Source organism: Anas acuta, chromosome 21 (assembly GCF_963932015.1).
Source record: "Anas acuta chromosome 21, bAnaAcu1.1, whole genome shotgun sequence".
Lineage (NCBI taxonomy): Eukaryota > Metazoa > Chordata > Aves > Anseriformes > Anatidae > Anas > Anas acuta.
The window spans coordinates 5,782,372-5,804,377 of NC_088999.1; the positions used below are offsets into that span (position 1 = coordinate 5,782,372).

Sequence of the window (22,006 nt, forward strand, 5' to 3'; positions counted from 1 at the left end):
CTGTCCTGTGGTTGCATTATTTCCACTAGTGGTAAGTGAGCATCGAGGGGATGAAAGAAGTTAAGAGAGGCATTTGTGTTTATCCCTTTAGCTCCAGACACAGCCATCGTATGTTCTCCCTGTGACCTTTAGCTTACGTTCCTCCCGCAGAAATAGGGCTTTACGGATCTTTGTCTCAGTACTTAACAAGCAAAGATTATTTGAAGAACCCTACAGGAAAAAAAAAAAAAAACACACCAAGTTTTTCACATTCTCGTAGACTTGAACACGTTTCAGATTTGCTAGCAAGTTATATTTGAAATAGATCAAAAATACGTGCTTGTGTGAGTTCCAGAAGGCAAAGCTAAAAATAGAACCAAGAGTAAAATCTGCATGGGTGGAAGAAGCAGCGCCCCGGCACCCGCACGGCCACCCGCGCTCCGGCACGCTCCTCACCCGCAGCCAGCGGGACGTGTCCTCGTGTCCCCACGGGGGAACCAGGAGAGCTGTCGTGTCCCGAGCACCCAAAGGTGTGTCCCCCAAACCCCCAGCACCCAGGGGCTGCATGGTGTGCAGCACTGAGCTGCCCCAGCCCCAGTGGATGTGTGGAGCTGTTGCTGCACCTTGCTTGGTTTGAAATCAGGCAAATCGCTTCGAGTTGCCCTTGATGAGAAATTCACACCGTGTGAACCTGGAAATTAGCAAAATGCTCTTCAGCCCCTTGATTAGGGGAGGGTTACGGCAGCAGGAAGCTGCTCTCGGCGGCGATCATCAGTGCCTACTTGCTTACACGAGGGCGAACGCGTGCAGGAGCGATCCCCAGAGCTGTCAGCCCGAAGGGATCTGTGCCATAGCCCCGGGGGGCAGCACACCCCAAAAACACCCCAAAAGCCCTGCTCCAGCAGCAGCATGGCCTGGGAATACCGGGCACAATGCAGCAGCTGCCCAGCAAGGTGGTCCTCAGCACCGGGTGCTGGTGGTGAGCTGTCCCCTGCAGAATAAAGGCAATGCTGCTGCCCGCCCTGCTGCGTGCGCCCCGCCAAAGGATCCTAGTGACCAGCTTTAATTGCTGGAGATCAACCTGGCTGCTCCCAGGACTCGCATTTGAATTACTCCATAGGAAGAAATTAATATTTGTATGCTTGCTTAGGTGAGGAAAAGACCAAACTCATGTTTCAAACCTACCCAGTTGTTTTAGCAGCACATGAGTGAGTTCAGACAAGCCCTTGTGAGCTCTGAAAACTCAGCTGGAATAAACAGTTCAGCATGCTAATCCAGTTAGGGTTTCTATACTCCTCTCCGAGGGTACTGCAATACCATTACTGCATTAAGGCTCGGTACACGAACCAGAAGGAGCAGAGGTTGAACCAGGGGGATTTGGGGTTTCATCAAGCCTGCTGTCTCCGAGATACCACATCATTTTCATTTCCGTTTGAAAGCACTAATAAAAATCTGTTAGTTCAACATGAATGCTTCAGAAGTGCCTCCTAAATCCCCAAAAAATGAACACATGAGCTTGGATGCACCCAAATTAACTCGTGGGTTTGGGGGAAGCGAGCACTTAATTACTACAGCATGGAGAAGGACTATGGCAATGGGAAGTTCTGCAGCGAGCACAGAAGGGCACTGCCGTGGCTATGGCAGGGGGGGTGCAGCAGAGGATTTGAGATACTTTCGGTGCTGAAGCCTGGCAGGGGGAAGGGGCAGGAGCTCTCCTGGAGGCTGCAGCAGGCCTCCAGGCACAGCAGGACCAGGGGATGGGGCCAGGGAGCTGCTCCGCCAGGCTCAGGCAAGGCTCACCTGGGCAGGGTGGATGTGGATGCGCACGGCATCGAGCCGCGAGCCTTCACGTGGGCTTCCCGTGTGCAAGAAAATCTGATTTCTCCTACTCCGTGCATTTCCCTGGATCTGTGAGTTATGTACTTCACTTTGCATTCAATTCCCGAAGTTTTGATGTACTTGCTGAAGCTTTCAGCTGCACCAACAGCCACTTTCTGGGCTGCCATGCTGCCATCTAGTTACGTCTGGTTACAGGTAACATCCAGTTACCTGCACACGCTTACAAAGCGGCTGTCATTACAAAGCACCCACCTGAAAGGATGCACAGGCGTCTGCAAACACGGCTGGGATGACAAAAGCTGCAAAGCAGCTCGCTATCAAAGCCCTGGCAGCACTGAACGAGAGCACAGCGCTGCCGGTCGGGTGGCTGGGCTCGCTTCTTACCCTTTGCTCAGTGCCTTTAATGCCTGCCTGGAGCCGGGGGGTTAACACCGAGCACAGCTTCTCCTTCCACACGTGGCTCTGTGCTCCTCTAGGGTAAGAAACACCCGCAGAGCAGCAGGCCACTGGCAAAAGCTGCTGTCTAAAAATAAAAGTGCTTGCGAGCTGGAGCCGGGCAGAGCCGAGCCCCCCAGCACAGCAGCTCCCCTGGGGGAGCAGGGAAGCTCCAAGCACCCCCCCGGCCCGGGGAAGCCCCCTGCAACACCCCCAGCTGCATCCCATCAGCAGGAAGGGGCTTGCCCCCAGCTGCCAAACGTGCTAGCACAGCTCCCATTTTATTCCCAGCTCCCATCAGTGTTACTTCTGGGAAAAAAAAAATAATAGCATAGAGTCTGCACAGCGCTGCCCCGTGCCCGTCACGCTGGGGAAAGCTTTGGGGACATGAATTCCCCACTGCACTGCCACAACCTGCTAATGAAGGTGCCTCAAATCCAGCCTGCTGGGAGCTAACACCCTGAGAGGCTCACCCTGCCCGCTGGGCACGTAGATGCTACCCTGGATCTTCAGTTGCTGCTGCCAGGTCGCAAGAAAGGAGAAGGGAGGGAGCTGTAACTGTGGTAATACGGATAACTGGAGCAGGTTTCCACCCCGGGGATATCTGTCCTTCCTGCGGCTGAGGGAAGCTTTCGGTGTCCTCGAGCTCCTTGCAGGAGCTCAGAAGCAACATAAAACCCAGGGCTCCTGCAGAGCAAACCTGGGATTTTTTCCTCTCGGTGAGCTTCCAAGTGCTTTCCTGGGTGGCAGCATCAGGAGGCGTTACAGCACGCCTCGGAGACTGGTTGCTCTACTTCTCTACAACGTACCAGGAGAGCATTTAACAGCAGAGTTTCTTTTAAGACGTAAAAGTGAGGGTTTCTTTTGCTGCGAAGTGAGGGGTTACCTGCTAAAACAGGCAATCCTTTGCTCCCAAACACTCATCTGAGGCCCCGTCCCCCAAAAAGGCTGGGCAGCTGCAGTGATTGAAACTGGAGCGAGGTGTCAGGAGACGGACAGATGTGTGCACAGAAGCAGAGTGGGACAACGAGGACGGGTCGGAGCTGGGTCTCTGAGGGAGCCCAGGCTGCTGGGGACGAGGAGGCAGCTCCCCAGGGCTCGCAGCCAGCCCAGGCTGTGACAGTGCTCGGCACGGCCAGCTTGCCTCTTACGTTAATCCTCTCATGGTCAATTTAGAGCGAGGCAATGGGAAAGCTGATTTACCTAATAGCTGTCAGGCACCTGGTGCTTCTGAAATGATTCCTCCAGAAGCCCCAGATGCTGCCTTGTCTGCACAAGTAGGACAGGCCATCACCAGGGGGTCTTGTTCCTTGCCCTCCCTACACAGCTCTGCCAAAGCAAATACCCGAGTTAGTGCACTGCTTCTGACCCTGCCACAGGTCTCGGTGCACACCCACGGTGATTTGGGGTTGTCTGCCAGCTGACAGCACAGCACGCCTTCCTGGCTGCACTGGGTCCCTGCCTGGTCTCCGCCAGGACACTCCTGAGGACACGGACCAGGACAAAGCAGAAAACAGGGGGACAGCCCCATGGATCCATCTTGACATCACAACAATTTCCATCCTTGGGTTGGGCAGGACCATGGGGAAAAAGGGAAGATGACACCTGCATGAAGGAGCCTTGCATTGCACTTCATGGCTGAATTTCAGAGCTTTTCTGCATTGTTGCTGCATTTGAACAGCAAGGGCTGCAGCACGAGCAGAGATAACGCCACTGGCTTCCCATGCTAACTGATAAGCTTTCATTATCAAGGCCCCAAGACGTTCCTGGTTGATTTTAACCACAGCAACCCCACAGAGCACACAGGCTGAATGCTCACCCTGACAAGTTTCGGTACCAGCTTTCAGAGAGCACGCACAGGACGCGAGCGATGCCGACACTTTGGCTCCCCAGGTTTGGGCGCAGCCACCCAGGCGAGTCCCACTAGAAGGTGCTGGCAGCGACTCCTCCGAGCAGCCTTTCCGTACATCACAGGTAGCAAGGAGAGAGCTGGGGATAAAGCAGATGCTCTGCACGATACCAGATACACCTCTGCAGCATCCTCGCCAAAGCTGCTTTCCGACGGACCCGTTCTCTTTATTCATCTCGTGTTTTCTTGCCTAGCTCTTTGAAACAGAAGGGATTACTTGGATTCTGCACCAGTGATCTGTAAATTAGAGGCTCAGCCAGGACCTTGTCCCAGGGCTAAGCCCCGAGCCCAGGCATGGAGGCAGCAACCCCCTGAGGGTGCCCGGCCCACACGGGAGGAGGAGGAGGAGGAGGAGGATTGTTTTGCCCAACTTCAGGAGGTTTCCACACAATCTGTTGACTGCAGACACACTGGGGAGGAGGAGGAATGCTAACTCATGTTCACTGATTATAAATAGGGTGGGAAAGGGGAAGCCTTCACTCCCCAGCTTTCCTGTCTGTCAGAAATCTCTTCCTTGAAGACTCTTTTTAATTAAAGTCAAACCCAGCTCAGCTGTGTTCTCAGCTCCCTTTGCATCTCCCCCAAGCCTCCCTTCTTCCCCACCTTGCTCAGCTCCCAGCACTCCTTTTTTCCATCGAATTCCTGGTCCTCTGTCCAGAGCTCCCAGTTCGCTTTACGCCAAACAACCCCTACATAGGAGGTTATCACTGATTCACCTAAAATGAAGGAAATGGCAGGAAAAAGCCAGCAGGGACAAGGTTATTCCTTGCCCCACTGGCACAGAGATCCCCACCAGGTGCCGAGGAACAATAATTCCTGCATGCCTACCTGCAGGCTCTGGGCAACAAAAACCAATTCCTGCCTAAATACATTCAAAATTTAAAGCTCTACCTGGTACCTGCTGGCCTGCCTTCCCCTCCCAGTGCTCCCCCACCTCTCTGGGAGGCACCAGCTGCCCTGGGGGAGGCAGAAATCCAGCTAACGAGTGACAGGGGCAGCCTGAACTCAACCTGCAGCCCCCCCACTCTCCCAAGTGCAGTTTGCCCGATGCTGCTCCTCGTTCATCAGCTCTGCGTGAATCCGTGTGGGCCACTGAGTGCAAAATCCTCGGTAATTCATAATGCTGGGTTCTCAGCATTAAATAAGCACTGATCGCTGTGATAAATCCTAGGATTATCACAAAATAGCGAAGCTTTGGTGCGGACGGGTGCGTGGTTGGGTTGTTGCCGAGCACAGGAGTGGGGCAGAGCCGTCCGATGTCACTGCTGACAAGGTGTGAAGCACCAGACAATGCCTAACATCCCTTTTTAATTGGACTTGAATCCATTAGCAAAGTTTCCCTACCCCACCTCCTCTATAATTGGAACGTTCTTGAAATTTCCCCTTTTCTGAGCTACCAAACTAATAATTTACCCACTTTAATTTGAGATTCGCTTAGTTTGTTTAGTCATAATAATGAATATTCAGCTTCATTAGCACATTTTTGGCTCAATTCATACTTAAATGGCTCTGTCAATGCGACACTTGGATCGCTGCAGAGGAGGCTCCCGTGCTGGTAGGGACGTGGTGGTCGCTGGTGTCCCCCCTCCATGAGTGGGAGCAGGGGATGAACAGAGTCCTGGGGCTCCCGATCACCGAGCCCTGGGCTTGTAGGAGATGGGAACGATCTCTAATTGATCTTCTGATCATTTAGGGGATACCAAAGTCTTCTTGCAGTTGTGCTGCTGGGCAGTTTTCAACGCGACCCTTTGTGCTCCCCGCTTGGTGTGTGGCTGTTGGTAAACTGAGGTACAGAAGACAGGAAAATAATGGAAGTATTTTGCAGACCTTTTTGTCATTCCCTTTTCTCTTTCATTCCCCAGAATAAAGTGCTGCTTTTAACCCAGCGAATCTTTCAGCCATTATTACCCTGGACATTCAGAATTAAGAGATGAAGAAATACAGATAGAAAGGAAGGGAAAGCAGCCACTCATAACGTTTTTCAAACAATACAGGTTTATAAAACGCCTCCCCTGGCAGATCTTTCCTGCTGTGAAAGGTGTTGCTGAAGGCAGATTGTGAAGGAATTTCTATGAAATCCCCTGGTGCCCAGTGCCCCCAGTACCCACCTGGAGACACGTCCCATGGAAAACGGGCTCGTTGGGCTGCCCCATCCCCCGGGCACGTAGGACGAGCCCCAGACTCTGGCAAAGCCTCCTTTCTTTTTCTCTGTTTAACTCCATTAAAATGGAAGATAAAAAGGCTGAAGTAGGGATCTAAATCTCCCAGTTACATCTCTCGCCTGCCCCCGAGCACCAGCAGCACAGGGCAGTTTAATCACTCAGTGCCTTACGTTCACTCCTGCAGCACACAGCTCTTGGAAACCTGTTGAAATCTATTACAGACCTTTGATCTTTTCCTACATAAAGGTTTTTCTGTAGGGAGTAGATGGGATTAAGCAGAAACAATTTCGCCAGAGAACTCTGTGCTTTCCCCCCCCCCCCCCCTCTCTGCTTTCTTTTAAGAGAGTGGGGGGAGAAAACAGACAAGATGCTAACAGAAAAGACCCTGACAAGGGCTTGGGATTTTCAGCTCCTGAATGGAATCCATTTTGTCAATCAAATTCAGCATCTATCAGGAGCAAAGTCTCAGCATGTGGCAGAAAAATCTTGCAAACCCGAACTGTTAAATATTTAGGGCAGATGACAAACAATATGTCATAATATTTGCAGAACCGCATTTGCTATTCAATGCATCATCTTCCTTAAAGTGCTGATTTTTGGAGGCATCAACACAAGAATGAGAAACAATCAGTCGACTGCCGGTATTTGGTTACATTGTAAATGAAGTGTAGGATTTAATTGGGATTTCTTAAGTCTAATATTATACGCTACATGCCAGGTGGGTATTAACATTTATTAGCTGGGGCGTAGCAATGAATATTTAAGAAGAATGTAATTAACATGCGGCAATTCTAATTTTAATTGGGTTGAAGTTTTATTTCAGACTTCATGCCATTGCAGGACTCCTTCTACTGCATAGTTCTGTTTCCAGGTAAAACAGGAGCAAGTGACTGGCAGGCAGGGAGGAAAAACGGGGACCCTAAATCCCCCGGCCCACCAACCCGCACCACTCAAGGCTGAGCACTCGGAGGAGCACCGGTGGTCATTGTCACTGCTCTGCCTCCGTGTTCACCCCGACAGCAGGTTGCATGCATAGGAATGAGTCCTGGCTCCTTAATTTCGGGACGAGGTTCAGACTGGGCATGGCTGCTGGTGACAGGGGTGGGTCATCGGTGAGCACCTGCGCTCCTGTAGGGCCGCCGGCCACAGAACTGCCCGCTCCCATTCAAGGAGAAGGCAGCTTTCTGCCAAAATGGAGCGTTTCTGGCTTTCAGCATTCTGTATTCGGTTTGGTTTTCACAAATTAAGCACTCAGAGCCACTTCTGAGAAACTCAGCAGAGGCTCGGGTGCACCGGCACGGGGACAGTCCCGCAGCGAGCTCCGTGGCGCAGGATAAAGACAAATCCCGAGCATTTCATCATCCTGCACTTTCTGCTACAAGCCCGGTCAATCACAGCCACGAGCCTGGATTTATTTCAGCTCTGGCCTTGTTTCTCCGCTTCATATTTCGCTTGAACCGTGCGCCAGATGGACATCACATATAACACCAGATTACACCGCAGGGCAATAAAACACGATAGAAAAATGCACTTACAGCTGTGTTGCCTAAACCCGGCATCGTACATCCTTAATAATTTTAAGCTTTCAAACTTTTTTTTTCCTCCCATACATTACAGTTTAAAATGTGCTCATAGCCCAAAGCATGGCTGTAAAAATGACACCTGAGCGTGCCTGATTTATTCCACCACCAGCCATTTCCAGGACGGCTCTGCCGAGCTCACAGCCACGGTGAGGTTTTGGGGAGGGGATGTCCCGTCTGGACACTTGTGCCCATCAGGGCAGCGACAACGCAGGGGGTGACAGCCCCAGGGAGCACTCCCATGGGCACATTTGGGGGTCAGACCCAACCTGCACCTGCGAGCATGACCAAATCCACCTCTTCTCCCCCGGGAGCAGGGGCTATCATGAGCCAGATGCAGGCACAAACACTGCGATTTAATTCCACGCTGGCAGCAACCCGTGCAAAACGAGAACCAAATGAACCAAAGCGAGCACATGGTGAGGAGTCTGACAGCAGTTTGCACATGGGTAGCCCCGAACTTGCAAGTTTGATTGTTTTGAGAGAGAAGGCAGCTTAAAGCCTAACTGCAGCCCCGGCGGAGCCATTCGGTGCCACCGTGAAGGACACTGGTGGTCGCTGTCACCGGGCACCTTCCGACAGCTCTTCCCCATGGGGATTTCTGGGGGTGACACCCAGAGACTGGAGCCACGCACCCGGTGCTGTGGTGCACGCAATGGGACCAAAAGCTTCTTGGCATTGCCATTGGTGCATCTTGGTAGGAATCTACTCCTCGGAGATTATGGGGACACGTTTTTGTTTTAATTAATTAACTGAGCCCGCTTAAAAAAAATAAAAATGCCCGTTTCATTTTAATCATGTATTATGCAAATTAGAAATGTAAATATCATTAAGAAATCTGCTGCTAACTCAATTTATTTCTGCTGTAGCACTGCTGAAGGCCTTTGATCTCCGATTAGCGCTTTGATCCGCTCGCTTGGTCGGGGTTACGCACTGCTGCTGCGCTGAGCGCGCCGCCCGAGATGTACAACATGCAGCAGGGGCAGCTCGCTCGCAGAGCACGCGATGCCAATCAGGTCGGGTGAGCTGCGAACCAGGAGAAGTTCACTGCCAGAAGCTGCCAACAGCACACGTGTGTGCAGACAGGAGCCTGTCCCCACCCCTCTGTCACCGCTCTGACAGCCCCCGGGGTGGCGAGGACACAAATCCCTGCACGCCCCAGGGAGGCACCGAGTTGGATGCATCCCGTGTGCCGAACGTGCAGGTCCTCTGTGAGGGCACGGCTCTCCACAGCATCCCTATCTGCTTTCCATTACAAAGCAAGGCGCCATATTCCATTAATTTCTCATTTAGGGTGAGTAAAGTGCTGATACATATATTTTAGCTACAGTGCTTGTAATCAGTTAATTTAACCAGAAACATTAATAATGTATTTCTGTGCCACTTGACTGCTCGTCCATTAACAGCTTATACATAGGAGAAGAACGCCACCCCTTGTGCCACAGAGTACCTAATACAGTGCAAACGAAATAAGGTTTTGCATATTTTATATCAAAGTGCAGAAAGAGGGAGGCGCCATCTCTTGGGAACACAGACTTTGGGATGGATCAAACTACTGCCATGGGCTTCCTGTGCTGGCAGGCAGCACAACCCCTCCTTATGGGACACAAATTTTGAAAATTTCATTCATTTTCTGCTTGAATTCATCCCCTTGGCATTACTCAGCAGATACCTGGCTTGGCATCCTGCCGCAGAGTGTGGCTGGGTCCGTGGTGCCGGGGCGCGACTCCCCACCTGCCAGCCAGGGCAGCAGCCTCGGGGCTGCGGTCACAAACCTCAGCTCTCACCTCTGTCCTCTTTATAAAAGAGAAGTGCGATGCACACTGGCAGCCCGGACACAGCAGCTTTGAGGTCGGTGCTTGTCCTGGGGTCTGGGCCCCGGCTTTCCATCGGCAGCCCCGAGGGAGCAGCCTCCATGGTCCGGGGCCGCACCCTGGCACGCGGCGTGTTTATGAGGCCTGAAATTGCTTTGGATACTCGGCGGTGTTGCATCACATTAAGCGGCGCCACGCTGAAGTGACAGGGCTGATGCGTGATCAGGAGCAGTTTAAGGGGACGGGAATTCAGATCCTGCCTCTCTGTCAAAATCAGAAACTGATTGATGGACCTACGGAATTATTTTCAGTTCCTTTGCCAGAAGGTTTGTTTCAATAAGCCTGGAGGGCTGCTCATTGCACGTAGCCGAGGCTGGAGCGCTTCTGCCTTTGCCCCGTATGCTCTGACCTCAGGAGCACGCCACGGGCTGGGGGCAGAGGCTCCACACCAGGCATGGGGAAGGTCCCCGAGTGAGCGGGTGCTGGAGGCTGGGAGCTCCCAGTGCCTCCCCAGCACTGCCCTCCTCGTTTGTCAGCTCAGAGGCTGATTTTGTTCCTATCTGGAGCACAGCAGCTGGCATCAGCCCCCGGCTGAGCGAGGGAGCAGCTCCAGCTTTGGCTGCACTTTGGTTCTGGAGCATTTTGTAGCAGCAGCTCCTTGGGGAAAAGTGGAAGGAGAATCATTTTGAGGGAATAAATCATTTGTTGCTTTTTTTCTTCTTCTTTTGTGTTGTTGTTTTTGTGCGCTGGTTTTGTTTGCGTGTGCTATTTATTGCCTTCTGGATTCTGCTGTTCTCACTGCATCAGTGCCGCTGTGCGTGAGACTGTCACATGCTGAACGGGCAGCTCTGGGGAGCTCCAACTCCGTTCCCAGTGCCCAGCCTCGTGCTTCTGAGATCTTTCCTTTACCTCCCACCAGTGTGGTCTCATTTCCCTCTATCAGCACCAACAGCAGCCCTGGAGGAGATGTGGGGCAGCTCAGCAGGATCTCTTCTCTGGCTCGTCCTGCAGGAGGAGGCTCCGGTACCGGTCCCGTGTGCTAACACTGCCCCTAAACCAAGCACATCAGAGAGGACAAATTGCCACGGCCCCGCTGCTCGAGAAGACAGGCATTTCGTGGCCTTGGAGAGCAGACACAGCAAACAGAGCTCTCTGGGCACAAGAGCTCGGTAAGAGGAGGCAGGAGCTCTCGAGTCTCTGGAGGAGCCGAGGCTGGCTGCATCCTCACTACGAGCTATTTCAAAACAAGTATTTCTTCCAGGATGTCACATGGAAAGAGACTGTCAGAAAGCTGTCTAAATGTGTTAACAACACTGTCAGCGGGGGAGAGAAAAGTGTTATCAGAAATAGTTGTTCTTCAAAGCTAAATAACTCCGTGATTTTATAAGGAGTAAAAGATAAGAGATCACACCACACACCGAGGGCTGGAGGAATTTTCTTTCTGAGAAGGAAGCCGTTTGTTTTGTTAAAGAGAAGGAGAGGGGACGAAGTGAAAACCCCCAATACTAAAATACTTCGACTTTCTTGACTTGGCTTTCTACGGAGCTAAAAATAACCAGCTGCACTCAGCCCATGTGGTTGCAGCTACAGGTAAGGGAAATCACGAGAAAAGGATTTCCAGCCCGCTGGCCGAGGCTCCCTCCTGGCTCCCTCAAAGCTCGTCCAGCCAAAGACGGGAGGAGGACGGCAGATCTGTGCTCGATGCAGATCACTTGGGCCTGTTCTGATGGCCATCAGACGCAATTTTGGTGGGATTCGGGTTTTACCCTGGGCAGAGGGGTTCACCCGGTGCTGCTCAGCCCCTGCAGGACTCCCATCCCGGCGGCTGCCCCTCTGCTCGGCGCCCAAGGGGCCATCTCGACCATCTCCTTTGGATCTGCTGTTTGAATTTTGTAAAGTCCCCACCTCAGCACCACTGTCAGTGGTCATCAAATCGAATCAAATCGAATCAAATCATACAAAATAATAAGACGTGCAGTTGATTCTAATTAGTGTGTTTTCTCGTTTGTGGATTGACGTTCTCTGGAGAGCAATTAGCCTACTTTAAAGGTAGAAGACAAACACTTTTTAAACGTGCCTGGCGACTGACGTCTAAAACCCAAGAAGCCAGAAGTAACAACGGCGAACCCGCACAGTTTCCCACTGTGAGGATGGCCTCAGCTTGTCCTCCCCATGCCTTTTCCCATCTATTTTCCAAAACACCAGAGCTGCACCGCTTTGGGATCGCAGTTGGAGGAACGCAGAACAGATGACACTCACCACAGATGTGCAGGAAAACCAGTATGGTTCCCCATCTGATAACGCCAGAGCCTTTGTTTTCCCCCAGGCTTGCTAACGACTGTCCCAGGTCCTTGGTTTCCCAGTTCTCCCAGTTCTCCCAGCAGGGACCACGACGTGCTGTCCACCTGCGACCTGCAGCAGCACAGCCTTTCTTTGCTGTGGGAGCAGGAGATGCGTTGCAGTGCAGCGCAGGACATGAAACACACAGCCTTCGGGTTGCTGTGCAGTCCCAGGCTTCAGATCTTCAATGAAGAAAACTTCAAACGCCTCCTTTTGCCTTTTTTTTCCCCCCATTAAAGCACTGGGCGCTGAAGCCTGCGGCAGACGTCTGTTGAAGTGGGGGACTTGTACCCTTGGCTGCCGTCCCCAGGAGGGATGAAGGGCTCTGGGCACCCTGCCCTGCTGGGAGATGTCCCTGCCCGTGGCAGGGGGTGCAGTCGGATGATCCTGAAGGTCCCTCCCAACCCAAAGCACTTTCTGATTCCGTGGAGCTCACCAGCACGTGTCCTGCCTCATGGCTTCACGCCTGTCCCACCAGCTGGGCTTTGGGGTGCCAGGGGGATGCTTTGAAATGCATGGCTCTGCTGGCTTTCCAGTGCCAAAACAAGGAGGATGGATGGCTTCAGCACCAGAAATGTAACAGCAGTAAGAACTGGTAGCATGTGATGGTATTCTGCCTGGGAAAATACCTACAGGCTGGACTGAAGCATCTTCCAGAAGGCTGATTCCCAGATCTGGTTCCCGTCGTACTGACTGCTGCACAAACATGGCAGAGAAACGAGGTTTTCAGGAAGAAACACGCATGCAAACAAACCCAACCCTAAACTGCTAAACCTCAGCGTGTGTCCAACAACCCGTGGCATTGCAGGATGGGGTCTGTGGGCTTCCCTGCCTGGGGAAGGGAGCAGCACGGTCCCTGCCTGCACCAACTACGCAGGCAGTGCTCTGACGGGCGCTGGGGGGACGTGGCAGTGCTGGGAGCTGTCGGTGTGTCAGACCTCGCAGCCACCTCTTATCTGCCCGCAGAGCTGGGGAGGCGAGGCAAGGAGGACGAGGGAGCTGTGATGTGAATAGACAAAGAGGCAATGCCGAGGAGAGGTCGTTAGCACCAGCCCAAGTGAGCAGCAGCAATTCATCTCCCCGGCCTCGGAAATAACTTCCCAAGCTGGGCGGGGGCAGAAACGGTTTCAAGAGACAGCAACAGCAGAGACCCTTCAGTTTTACTATCTCTGATGAAACTTGTTTATAGGTATATAAAAGTGGGAACAGTTTTGTTGTTGACTTTTTATAGCCCGTTGCCTTTCTGTATCTCACCAGAGTGAAGCCCCGGGGAAGGTCCTGGTGCAGCCCCAAAGGCAATGGTGCTCCCTGGGGAGCACAGGGAGGGCCGCAGGCATTTTGCAGCCCCCCCAGACTTTCCCCTGCTGTCACGCCGGCTGCTACAGCTCCTTTCCCCTTTCCTGGCACCAGCGGTGCTGGGGAGAGACAAGGAGAGAGCAGCACAAGGGGAGGTGGCTGGGCCAGTGGTGGGGCACCGTGCCCAGGGCAGCTCCTTATCTCTTGGGGAGCGTTCGTCTGCCTCGACTGTGTGACTGCCTCCCTCCCAGCAGCGTCTCACCGTTTTCACTGCCGATGGATTTTTGTGATTAGAAGTGGTGAATTCGGCGAGAATTGCCTCATGTTGTTTGCTGCAAAAAAAATAGCAGGTGTCCAATGTCTTTTGTTTCAATGGAAAAATGGGTTTCTGCCTGGAAGTGTAAAGGCCTTTTTATGGACTTTAAAAGAATCCAAAGTGAGGACAGAGAGAGAAAAGGCTTGGCTTTCCTGCGAGCTGGTGGGAGCCTGAGCTCCCTCTGCTTTCACCATGGGCAAGGAGAATCCTTGTGTGTAAATACAACCGGGGGAAATATTTCCTGTAAATATGCGCAGTGACCATTTTGAGGGTGAATGTACAATTTTCAGAACTGGAGATGACTTCACCGTGTTGCTAACCGAAGGGCAAGGGAGGTGCCTTTGCCCCGACACCTTGCAGTAGATTGCCTAGCTTAGTTTTAACCGTGGTTGGTTGTGGGGCACACACGGGGTCCCCAAAACCCTGTGATCCACAAACTGATGCCACGTCCCTCATCCTCTCCGCAGCACGAGCTGCTATTCTCCATTTTGCTAAAATGGAAGAGCTGCAACAATTATTTTCGTAATTAGCTGGCTTTTCAAATTAATGCCAGTTATGCTATGTAATCATGATGAAGATTATGCATTAATCAGCTGTTTCAAGCCGGTTATTAGGCTCTTTAAATAATGATTGCAATGAGCAGCTCTGAAGGAGAGAGGCAGGAGCCAGCGAGGAAGGGAGGCTGCTCACGGCGCGGCGGCTGCAGCGCGAGATCTGCCATCAGATGCTCCCCTTCCCGCCGCGCCTCCGAGAAAAAGAGCAGTCTGTTGCATGCGGTGGCTGCTTTTAACACCTTAGCAAATGCCAGAGATTTCACATTGTCCCGCTATTTTCAGCACCCAGCAGTGTAGCCAGAAATATATTGCTTGTGCCTGTCTGCTCGCTCGCTGCCTGGTGCTAAATTCAAGCTATTGGGTGGCTGCACAGAAAATCCTTCTCTGTCGAGAAGCCTATTACATCCAATTGCATGTCTGGGAGGTGAATTTATTTGGGCTCAAGCACCAGTAACCCCCATACCCAGCCCTCCTGTATCCATCATCACAAGGCGTGCTGCACAGCAGCCCTGCGAGCTCGGGGCTGGGAGGCTGCCCAACGCCAGCTGCTTGGGAATCAGCACAACACAACCCCGTTAGCGCTTCAGGATGATGCTGGAAAACAAAAAATGCTTTGCTAAAATGTTCTGGACAGCAAGGCTTTGTACAGGAAGGATGAATCTCATGCTCACTTTATTTCTGTTTATTGTTTCTGGTGTAATATAGAGCACGAACCTTCCCTACCTTATGAAACTTGGATGAGCTACCAGCATACACAAACACTGACGTGGATGAATCATTTCCTGTGCACCAGTCAATACCCAAAGGTTTCAGCGTGATACAGTGAGAATGAGGCACCTGGACAATTTTTCCAGGCTCCTGTCTATATTGCTCGGCATTCTGGATTAAAAATGTGGTCAGAAGGGATTTGTTGAAGATCACATGGGATTGAAAGGAGGCTCCAGAACAAGCACCCAGCCCCTTTTTCTCTACTCTTTCCCTATTGCCCATGTTAGTACTGAGATCAAAAACATTTCTTCCCATCAGAGACATGCAGTGAACACCTCAATCGTTTCTGCACGTTTATCAGTGGAGATTAAGCACCATGTGCTACAGCTGGGGACACAGACACACAAAATGTGCAGGGAAGAGGAGGGAAGCAACTTGCTGTGATCACAGCGGGTGCTTCCTCCAACCTCCCTCGTGTCCTCGCTGTGCAAAGTGCCGTTGGTGCTGAGGCTCCTTCAGCCCCGGCTTCGGGTGGGCTCCTGCAGGGGGTGCCGAGTTTGGCTGCTGACAGGATCATCAGCTTGCCTCTCAGCACAGCGGCAGCCTTGGCTAACGCCAAATTGCCACAAGAAGTATGGCTCACGCCTTCTGGCTCCTGGAGGAGGATTCCTGCAGTTGCCTGAAAACTAGGAGGGCTGACTAGACATCTGTTGTCTATAACAAAACATTTTAGGACTACCTTAAATTGAAGAGGAAGATTTTCTTTCTGCTAATGAACCCAGAGACCATCTGTTACCAATTGCACTTGCTTATCTCGCTCATCCATTAATTATTTTGGTTTACTTTTTAATAAGACAGAGTGAGGTTTATGTGTCTTTCTGTGGTTCTGGAAGGGGCACGGGACTGTGCCGAGGCAGAGACAAGGACGTCCAATTACATAATTTACGCCTGCACTGAGTCACTTCAATTAGACCGGCTGTCTGTGGGGAATTGAGGATGAGACTTAGAGCCACGGAGCCGAGAAGCGCAGCAATCCTCCGACATGAGCTTGTTGCCCTTGGGGAGGTGCAGTGGCATTAACAGCTCCCGAACACTGGGAAGCGTGCATCCAGGATGTGCATTACCGAGCAGAGAAGCTGTAGGGTTGGCAAATTCAGAAGTCTCTGCTGGTCTGAGTTACAAACCTGGATTAGCCGGCAGGAGGAAGGGCAGAAGATGCGAAGGGCACTAAAAAGGGCCCCAGAGCAGCCAGCAGGGACAGGGGCAGCTCTAAACACAGGGGCCCTGAGCACGGCCCCGCAGTGCCCTCACAGCAAAGCTGGCAGTCCAAACACTGCCATGAACCAGCACATAACAAAACCCCAAATGTTTTCATGTCCTTACTCAGAGGGGGACATGTTCTTGTTCAGCTTGCAAATGTCACGGGTCCAGCCAGGGCTTTTCTTGTCCTTGTGACACCAGGGGATGAATCCGGCTTCCCCCAGCTCACTCCTGCCTCTCTTTTGTCTTCCAGGAGGAATCTTCGAGTACACAGATGGCCCCAACACCCAGGTTATGAGTGCGGAGGAGCAAGCCTTCCGATTTTCCGCCAATATCATCAACAGGAACAGAACCTTGCTGCCTAACACGACGCTGACCTACGACATTCAGCGGATACACTTCCACGACAGCTTTGAGGCAACCAAGAAAGGTAAGAGCACGGCACACGCCTTGCAGCTTGGTGGTGTTTGTTCAGCCCAAACCCACGTGGCTTGGCTCCACCCCAGCGCCGTCCTGCTCCGCTCAGCACTCCCGGTTAGAAGTCTGCCTGGAGCTGACCTTCCCCAGGCATTTTAGTACAAGGAACAACCATTTTTTCCTTTTTCCTCTGCAAACCTCACACAGCTCCTTTCAGCGTTTGCTTCTCATCCCGAGCAAAGGTCTGCAGGCCATGCCCATGTTTATTTTATTGTATCCCCAGCAATTTGCACACCCCGGGGCAGGAGGTACCGGAGAGGAGGGCAGGAGCAGGACCACACAGCACCAGCACGACCTGGGGGCCTGGAGAGCATTCTTCTGCTCTGGCAGCACCCAAAGGTGCTGTGGGAAAGCTCCGTGGTAGCTCCCAGTTCGGAGGGAGGCTGCAGAGGGAATGGAGAAATTGTGCTCCTGTGAAAAATTTGCACATTTTTTTTTCCCCTAAAAATGCCTCCAGCCCTAACTGCGGTTGTTCTGCTTTAATTTCTCAGTGAGAGCCACAGAAAGCATTATTCTGCAAAAAGCAAATTCTATTAAATGTGATGTGAAGACGCATTTGTCAGGGCGACGCCGATCGCCTCTGTGTTCACACCAGGCAGGGCCCCGCTGGCTGCACTCCCCGGGCAGCCCCTGCCCTGCTGGCGCTGAGCTCTAATCGCTCCCCAGAGCACACTCAGCTAAGATCGATGGCAATACTTGCCTAAACGTGGCTCAGGACGGGCGGTGTCAGTCCCCCGAGGATGGTTTCATCCCCGCAGAGCGGATGAATGGCCCCGGTCGTGGCTCAGCCCCATGCTGCTGAGGAGCGCAGCGGTGCCGGTGGCCTTGGCCCAGCTTCTGCTGGCTGGGAGCATGGGAGGGAGGGGGACACCAGAGGTTTGGGAGCTTGATGATAAATCAGGAGCTGCTGGGGAGCTGCAGGAAGAGGCTGAGGAAGGAAGAAAGGGCAGGCAGCCTTCTGAACACGTGCAGGAGGACGGAGATGTAGGAGATGTACCTTGGTCATGTTTCTGGAGGCTCAGCCACCTCCAGCACCATCCTGATGTCCACGGGTCCAGAGCCTGCCCTCCTCCCTCTTCCTGCTTCTCTTCACTGCTGTCATCACCTGGTATCTGCACTGATAGAGCCCAGGAGCTCGTCTGTCCGTCTGTCAGTGCCCCCGTGTCCCCCAGAGCTGCCTTGTGCTTCTCTGACCTCCTCTTCCCTCCTCCAGCCTGTGACCAGCTCGCCCTCGGGGTCGTAGCGATATTCGGCCCGTCCCAAGGCTCCTGCACCAACGCCGTCCAGTCCATCTGCAATGCCCTGGAGGTCCCCCACATCCAGCTGCGGTGGAAGCACCACCCGCTGGACAACAAGGACACGTTCTACGTCAACCTGTACCCCGACTACTCCTCGCTCAGCCACGCCATCCTGGACCTGGTGCAGTACCTGAAGTGGAGGTCAGCCACCGTGGTGTACGACGACAGCACAGGTAGGCAGAGGGGGAGCTTTTAAAGGGGGGAGCCAGGGTTTTGTTGTTGTTGTGGGTCCCATTTAGGAATTTTTCTAAGGAACCCTTTAAGGGGCAAAATGACATCATGTGCACTAATCCCTGGGACCCTTTCTGAAGCATTTTATTCACAGCCCACTTGAGAAATGGGTAAAGCCTCAGCACCAGCTCCACCAACAAAGGGTCAAGGGGAGGATTAAGTGTCTGGGGCACGCTGCCCCCACCCTATTGTACAGGGCACCCCCGTGCCAGCAAGGAACCCGCTCCGTGCCTGCCACTGAGGATGCAGTTTCCCAGCTAAAAGCACAAGTGGTTCTGGAAAGTTTTTTTTTGTTTTCTGGCTAATTCTCTAAAACACAGCTGACAAAGTTTTTCACATGAAGAATGCTGTTGATGCTTAAACAAAGCAAAGTGCTGCACAGCACTGCAGATAAAAAGAAAGGGGGAGAAAAAAAAAACAGAAACAAAAGACACATTGGGTAGCCTGTCCAACCTAATTCCACTAAACCAAATGGTTTCTTTAGGGGAGGGCTGATGAGAACACAGTTTGACATTCCTGTTTTGCAAATGTGGGTCACAGTATGTTCCCTTCATGGCATATTCTAATGCATTTCTTCTACTATGCACAGGGACATGCTTCTATTTTCCTCCCTGCAATAGGCATCTGCTGAATTTCTTCTTGCAACATTAGATACCAATAATTCCTGTGCAGCTGCATCCAGCCTGGCTTTGTACCTTCTGCATAAAATAGAAATGAATTCCGAGGGCAGCAAGACAGTTACAAGTTGTGATTAAGTGACCGTTATGAACTATGCTATTCATAAATCTAAGTGCTTTTTCTTTTTTTCCCCCCTTTCCTGTTGTGTACGGTAAATAATGTGGATTTTAATTTGTTGTGTAGATGATTATCACAGCTTGTCCTTTCTCAAGGGCATATCGCTAAACAAAAAACCAGCGCGATGACAGAGATGGCAAAGGTTAGGATGGATCTGCTGCCCTCCTCTTCCTACCCAGTGCAAGGACCCCAGCTCTGCATCAGCTGGGTGCAGAGGCAGCAGGAAAATACCAGGAAAAGCCAATCTGTCCCAGGATAACCATTCTGGAAATCTGCATGTGTGTTTTTTAATGATTGATGCACACCTTTACCTTGCTATGTCTTTAGCAATGGCCATTTGGGCAAGGGAGCAAAGTCTTGATGGTTTCCATACAACAACCAGAAGAAAACCCTGTGCCCTGCTGTCCCATAACGCTGTCCCTTTGTCTTTGTGCCATGCCCAAAGGCCTGATTCGGCTGCAGGAGCTGATCATGGCCCCGTCAAGGTACAACATCCGCCTGAAAATCCGCCAGCTGCCGCTGGATACGGACGACGCGCGGCCGCTGCTGAAGGAGATGAAACGGGGCCGGGAGTTCCGCATCATCTTCGACTGCAGCCACCTGATGGCAGCTCAGATCCTCAAGCAGGTGAGCGGGGCCGGTGGGGGTGGTGGTGGCTGCTGGAACGGGGCAGGGGACAGCCCCACGGGTGGGTGTGCGGACCTACAGCTTTCCTTTTGGGTACGACGGGTGATTTTACTCCTAGACCCCGCAGCGCAGCCTTTGAAACCAAGGGCTGTCTTATTGCAGTTGGGAAGGAGGCACCAGTGAGAGCTCAAAAAGCAGCAAAGTCAAGGTTAGGGTTACGTCTCGGCATTCCCAGCATGATACAACCCCAGCCCCATCCTGGTTAAGACAAACACCTCAGTATTTCCTTTTTTAAGAGCGTGAGCCGGAGCACAGGTAACGGGCTGCTAATAGAGGTGGTGAACAAAACCAGCCCACGCCTTTTTGATCAAAACCTGCCATTTTCACCCAGTGTAGTTTTACAAGGATATGACTGGATTCTATAAAAAAAATAATATGTAGATTTCAATGAAAAAACACATCGCAGAGAGACAGACCCCTGGTAAGAAGGAGCAAATGCCAGCGTGCCAGCCCCGCGCCCCCAGCCTGTCCATTGGGCCCCCTCTGTGGCTGCTCATTTAGCCTGACACGAGCTGTTTATGCTCACTGATTTTAAATTTCTTCTCTCCTTTCTGTGCTGCCGCATGCCCCGGGGCTGTGACTGCACGCAGAGGGGCAGGGTGTGACGGCTTCGTGTTGGTGCTGTGCGGAGCTGTGCTCGTGGTCCTGCGCCTGGCTGCAGCAGGAGCGGGGCAGCACAAGGAGCGGCTGCGTGCCCCGAGTGCTTCCCAGCACCGCGTGCAATTCTTGCACTTTAAGCCAGATGTCAGTGATTTTCCGTTCGCTGGCCTCCCGTCCGCCTTTCCCTTCTGCCACCGGCGTTTCTCGCAGACCGGGAGGTTTGCTGCTCGCCCTGACCCCTCGGACCCGAATGCCAGCACACTGTGGGGTCACTGCGAGACAGGAAAATGGTCCCAAAAAAGGCTGAAAAGCAGCCAGCGGAAGAGCTGCTCTGAGCAGCTCAGCAAGACGCTGCCACACAGATTAAATAAATCCCCTGAAGGGCTGAGAAAGCAAGCGCGTAGAAAGAGACTTCTCCTGCAACCTGCTTGATGCAAAATGAAGAGAAATCAGAAAGCCTAGGAGGGATTATTAAAGAAAGCAATAGAAGGGACTCATTGTCTCCTGCCTATTATTTTAACATGCTGGCTGTGTTTGGTGCTGTTCACTTATTATGCGGTTTATTATAGTTTATTGTGCCATCTGCTCTGCTCAGCCTTGCGAGCACAGAGTGAGGAAGATGGAGGAGAGGGGGGACTGGAGGGAAGGAACTTCTCCCAAGTCCTTCTGGCTGGTTTTGGGGGGCAGTTTCAGGACCCACAGCCATGCATTTCTGCTTAGCAGTATTATACAGTGTGTACAGGAAAAAAAGTAAAAAAAAAATAAAAAAAAAAAAGTCAAATATTTTCAGAGGTTGGCAAGCTGTACAAACCCAAATCACGCCCCGACTGCCCTCTGCCCATATCCATGCAGTGTCGAGGCTCCAAGCAGCACACGACACAGACCCCTCGTCTCTGTCATCATCATTTGATGAAGAATTAGGAAGCTCAGGAACCTGATCTCCTAACTTTTCTACCCAAATGAGAAATGCACACCTGGAGCTGACAGCTTCCCTTGCAGAACAGCAGGAGGGGGCAGGAAAAGGCACTTCCAGCCCCGACCTCCGCTGCCTCCTCCTGCTGAGCCTCGCACACAGCCCGAGCCTCCTCCCTGCGGCACAGCAGCCAGCGCTTGCTTTGTGCTGGTGGAGGAACAACGACACACAGACAAAAACTGAACGGCAAAAATGTCAGGGAAAAATGGCCCAGCACTCTGTTTGTCCCAGCAGCAGCAGCGCTTACACGCCAGGGTTATCACCTGCTTTTTGTAGCCTCAGTTAGCTCTGCTTCACTCAGCCTCTGGTGTCGGCTTCTCCCATGGAGGTTTTCTGCTGCCTGCCCCCGTGCAGTGCTGACGGATGGCAAAAAAGGCTTGTGCTGAAATTCCCAATGCTCAGTACTGGTTTTAACTTCAGATGGCATAAAATGGGCAGCTACAATTTGAGCAGCTACAGCCACCACTCGCAAGGGCAGCTCTGGCTGAGCACACAGCACCAAGCCCGTCCAGGTCTTGCTCCCAAGTAATTCAGTGGCAAACCCTCCCAGAACACAGTGGCAAGCAGTTTGCTGGTGATGTGGATGGACAGTGCTTTGAAACGTTACGAGTCCAAGAATCACAACCTGAGAGCTGGCACAAAGATGTGCAGACACTGCCACGTTCAGCCTGGGTTCCTTGGAGACACCAGACAACTTCACCCTCTTGGATTCACAAATCATTACAGAAACCCATCAGAGAGCTACACCCACTC

The 22,006-nt window shown here is 52.2% G+C and overlaps 1 protein-coding gene across 1 annotated transcript in view; it reads left to right on the top strand.

Moving 5' to 3' along the window:
• Positions 1-22,006, top strand: part of GRIK3 (glutamate ionotropic receptor kainate type subunit 3) — a 102,567-nt gene that overhangs the window by 40,390 nt on the left and 40,171 nt on the right. Inside the window, exons 2-4 of the mRNA XM_068657884.1 lie at positions 16,446-16,622; positions 17,883-18,140; positions 19,439-19,620. Of these exons, the coding sequence (XP_068513985.1) occupies positions 16,446-16,622; positions 17,883-18,140; positions 19,439-19,620 (617 nt within the window). The remainder of the gene's footprint in view (positions 1-16,445; positions 16,623-17,882; positions 18,141-19,438; positions 19,621-22,006) is intronic.